The 4,687-nt window shown below is 43.5% G+C and overlaps 1 protein-coding gene across 1 annotated transcript; it reads left to right on the top strand.

Annotated features, from left to right (window-relative positions):
- The first annotated feature begins 1,995 nt into the window (after nucleotides 1–1,995).
- LOC123050398 (uncharacterized) lies at nucleotides 1,996–2,853 on the top strand. Its single transcript, XM_044473201.1, has one exon. The coding sequence runs from the start codon at nucleotides 2,031–2,033 to the stop codon at nucleotides 2,655–2,657; it is 627 nt and encodes a 208-aa protein (XP_044329136.1). The 5' UTR covers nucleotides 1,996–2,030; the 3' UTR covers nucleotides 2,658–2,853.
- Nucleotides 2,854–4,687: the final 1,834 nt, after the last annotated feature.

The raw sequence follows: 4,687 nt of genomic DNA, 5'->3' as shown, positions 1-4,687 counted from the left end.
AACATTTTATTCAGTGGCACAACTTTTTTTTAATAAGGTATGATCTTTTATAAAAATTGCGCAAACAAATAATAACATTTCATGAACATTTTTAAAAACAATTCATGAACATATTTTTAAACGTGTGAACAGTTTTTCAATGTCATAACATTTTGTAAACGTGTGAACATTTTTTAAGTTTTGTTAAAAAAAATTAAATAATTTTTAGATGTCCTGAACATTTATTAAAAAATTGTGCAAACAAATCTTTACATTGCATGAACATTTTAAAAACATATCTTAAGTGGTTTTTGAAACATGTGGATATTTCGTTAAATGAAATTATTTTTTGTAAATGTTATGAATATTTTTATAAATGTGTAAAAAAAAATAGTCCGTGAAAACATTGTGAACAAATTTGTAAATACATATTGGCTATTTTTAGTGAAACATTTTTATAACAGCTCAAGAAATAGCAAAAAAAGGAAGGAAAAATGTGCGTGAAATACAAAGTGTAAGAAAAAAAAAGTAATGAAAAACTTTTTCTCAATCAACGCGAAAACCGATAGGGAATGTATCCGGTGCTACCCGGTGCACCGGATGCCATAAAATGTTCATGAATTGTTTTTAAAAATGTTCATGAATTGTTTTTAAAAACGGGAGTAGGGTCTAGTGGTGCTACCCGGTGCACCGGATGTCATAGAATATTCTAAAAAATATGAAAAGAAAACTCTAGCCCATGTGTAAAATGTTCTTTTGAGTGAATAAACTGCGCAAATATGTTTCTTTTTGTTGAGCTCAGACGATTTGATTGCCCGTGAGCACACAGGGGTCACTCAATCCTCATCCTGAGCCTACTCTTGATTAGGACAATGGACAACGGACGCCCGTGCTCTGATATTTAAGCTCCCGTGCTCGGACGTAGGAGCTAAACTAGCCTGCACATGCTTGCTTCCCGGGATAATGATGAGTAGGTAAATTGGACAACACTATTTATTTGGGTATTAAATAGGGTGAGGTACTGTTGGACTCCTGTTTCACCTTTTAATTGTACAAAAATGTCCCCTCAAAAAAATGTGTATTTATCCGAGTAAATTTTTTAGGTGATAATGCGCTCATTTTAGCTGAAAATGCCCGCCCCGTCGAGCACACTAGACCCTACTTCCGTTGTCTCAAAATGCAAGACTCTTTTGACACTATTAGGCAACAAATCTAACATTCTCGAAACAGAGTTTCACCCCGCAAAAAATCCAACCCTTCAGGAGTGTTAATCTCAGTCGAATCAATGTTAGTCATGTCTAGTTTAGAAATGAGAGAAATCATGCAATCTGTATTTAGCCTCCTGAGGGAATGTTGATTACGACGCCACGTGGGCATAGAGTGCCAGATTGAATCACTCGAGAGTCTCTTCAAGGGTGCCGGTGAGCTAAAGAAAGGCTGTATTGCGTGTTTTGAACCACATCAGTTCCTCTTCTTTTAATGGACAATATGACTTTTTCTATGTTACACTCAAAATAAGTGTAAAAAGAATGCACCGAGTGCGTTTGTCGGTGATGGTTCCTCCCTCTGTGTTTGAACTGGCCGACGGATATCGTTATATATACTCCCTCCGTCCGGAAATAGTTGTGGGAAAATGGATGTATCTGTATTTTAGTTCTCTATACATCAATTTTTATCAATTTCTTGACAATTATTTTAGGACAGAGCGAGTATATGGATGTGAATAAAAAAGATCGTTCTAGGGACTGTGATTGAATTTTACTCCTTTTACGGCCATAGAAAAGATTGTTTACCCATAATCTGAAGCTGTGCTGGCTTTAACAGTCCGTATTATTACACACTCACCACTGGTGACCACCACTGTATCACCATGTGTGTTGAAAAGCCAGTAGTACGTGACAAGTGTCACGAGCGCTCCCAACTGTGCCACACCTACACGCCGTAGCACAACCGGGCTAGAGGAACGGACGGTCGAGATCGCCGTGCCGTTTCTCCACTCCTCCTACTATAAACCTCACGACTGAGTCACCAACAAAGCGAAGACCGGCTCGATGAGCGCGATGAGCGGCGCCATGGAGTGGCACGCGTGGCTGTCGTCGGCGAGGCTGGAGCCGGCGCTGGTGCACGAGTACGCGCTGGTGCTGGCGCGCAACGAGCTGGAGGCCGGCGACGCCGCCTACTTCGACCACGACTTCCTCCGCAGCATGGGCATCGACGTCGCCAAGCACCGCCTCGAGATCCTCAAGCTCGCGCGCCCCGGCCCCGGAGAGCGGGGCCGCCGTAGTACGTCCTCCTCCGCCGCGCCGCTCTCGGGCCTCGTGGCCGCCGTCGGCCGCGTCGCCAGGTACGTGCGCGCGCTCGTCCGCCTTCGCGGGGAGTCGGAGTCGTCGTCCACGGCGCTCGTGCTGGTCCCCAGCCAGCAGCAGCAGCCGGACGGCCACGTCGACGTGGGCCGCTCGAGCTTCGGGCGCTGCAAGGCGCCGAAGCGGACCAGGTCCATGCCCAAGGCGCCAGGTACGACGTGCACGCGCTCGTCCGCGGCGAGGGCCACGCGGGCGGCCGGCGGGTGCAGGGGCGCCGCGACGGTGCACGCCATGAGGGACGCCGAGAGCGGCGGCGGCGGCGGCGACGAGACTGTCCAGTGGGAATGCCTGTTCCAGGACCTCAACCCCAACTGATCCATGCTGGGAACGACCAAGCAATTGTTCATGCATGGTGTGCCAGCCATTGTGGCTGCTGCTTTGTACGTGTGCTCGTCGCCAGGACGTTGCCGTGAACATCCTCTGAATAAATGCGGTGGCAGATCTGTGTAAGCATGCCCTGTAATGGCGACCTCTGCTTGCGCGGTCTGTGATTCTTACCATCTTATGGCAACCCTCAGTTCTTCCTTCCGTGGCTTGTGGCGACATTTCTTTGCACTCTGTTTCAGACCTGATGTTCTTTTTTCATTGTTTCAGTCGTCATTCTTGGTATTCCAAGAATGCAGAGCAGAAGTAGAAGTTCACTTGTCCGAAATCGTTGCACATAAAGTTGGAAGTAGCTGACTGACTCTCTTGTAGTGGTTGCTCACATCCGTAATTGACTCGATCGTACGGTTGGATCGATCAGGACGAAGGCTCTACCTTTCCTGATCGGTACACATTGACAAAGAGCAGCACCGTAAAGGTGTACATCACCGTAGAAACCAGAAACGAAGGAGCAAAACTGCTCAAAATGCAACAGATCGGGATTTTGTTGGCACCATATAATATGTTGCGATTTTACATCAGTCGGAGATTTTCAACTCCATGGCCTTGGAACTTTGCAAGTGTTACAGTTCAGTGTTCTGCCTGAGAGTTCAGTGTCCTGCTGGTAACGTGCTCAGTAAACCACCACTGTTGTACGAGATAACTGCAGAGGAAACTTTTGTGAAGACGATCCAACCTAGCAACCGTACGCCAATTCATATCCATTAAGATGGATAGTACCAGCACTATGGCAGTGTAACTTCTTTTTGTCCCAGATGACACATGTGTGTCGGATAGTAGGTCCAAGGGACGTTATTACAGTTAGGAACCTCGGCCCATATCACTGAACTGAAAAACTAACTGGACTACACAATGTGCTTCAGCAAGAAAAAAGGAGCGCAGTATAAAACTTGACAGTGAAACATATGTTCATGATATACCCAACAATCCACATTATTGTTATGGACTTTAATAACTACCAAACGTTCGGATTTTAGCAATAGGCAAGAACGCATTCTTATTTCACTCTAATTATATACATGCATGCATTAGAATGACTAATTTCTTTTCACGTGCACTCTTTTCTCTAATTACATGCATATATGCACTAAAGGACGAAAAGCTGATGTCATCCTAGATTCTTTCTTTTTTAAAACTTTAAAATGTTTTGTAGCTCAAACCGTCGCTCCGGTTGAAAAACCGTCTTCGTAAAAAAATCGTCTCGATTAGATCTTCGAAACTAGATCGCATGTTGTTATGTTCTGATGACTTTTTTTTGGACCAAAAGTTACCACATCTGGGCTATGTAAGTTATCACGTCTATAATACATAAGTTATCGTGTCATTTACACAAAAGTTTCCGGGGTATATTTTAAACAAACTTTTATCCCAGGGTCAAAACGTGATTATGATGTTTGCAGTGAGTTGTCAGCTTTGTTGTGTATATTACCATGTTGCACAAAAGTTATCATGGTACATTTTTCAACAATTTGTATTCCCTCGGTCAAAAAATTACCGCGATATTTTTATACGAGTTATCAGCTCTCATGTCCGTGCATTATCATGTTTTTTACACATGAGTTATTGGGAGGTATTTTTTAACAACATTTTTCCCTGGTCAAAAGTTACCACGTCTGGATTAAGTAAATTACCAACTCTGTTGTATGTATATTATCATGTTAGTTACACACAAGTTATCAGGGTATGTTTTCAACAAGCTTTTATCCTGGGTTCAAAAGTTACCGTGGAGTTTGTAGTGAGTTATCAACTTTATTGTGTGTATAATACCATGTTATTTATACCGTGTTATTTGCACACAAAGTACCGGGAATATGTTTTTCAAAAAATCCTCCCCTCCCCCCCCCCCCCCCCAGATAAAAAGTTATCATGGTGTTTATACCTAAGCTATCACGCCTACGATGCATATAATGCACTGTTATTTGCCACAAATTTTACCGGGGTTTTGTTTTCAACAAACCTTA

Source organism: Triticum aestivum, chromosome 2D, assembly GCF_018294505.1.
Source record: "Triticum aestivum cultivar Chinese Spring chromosome 2D, IWGSC CS RefSeq v2.1, whole genome shotgun sequence".
Classification (NCBI taxonomy): Eukaryota; Viridiplantae; Streptophyta; class Magnoliopsida; order Poales; family Poaceae; genus Triticum; species Triticum aestivum.
Note: the sequence above shows the minus strand (reverse complement) of the source record. Positions and strands in the feature narration are given on the sequence as shown.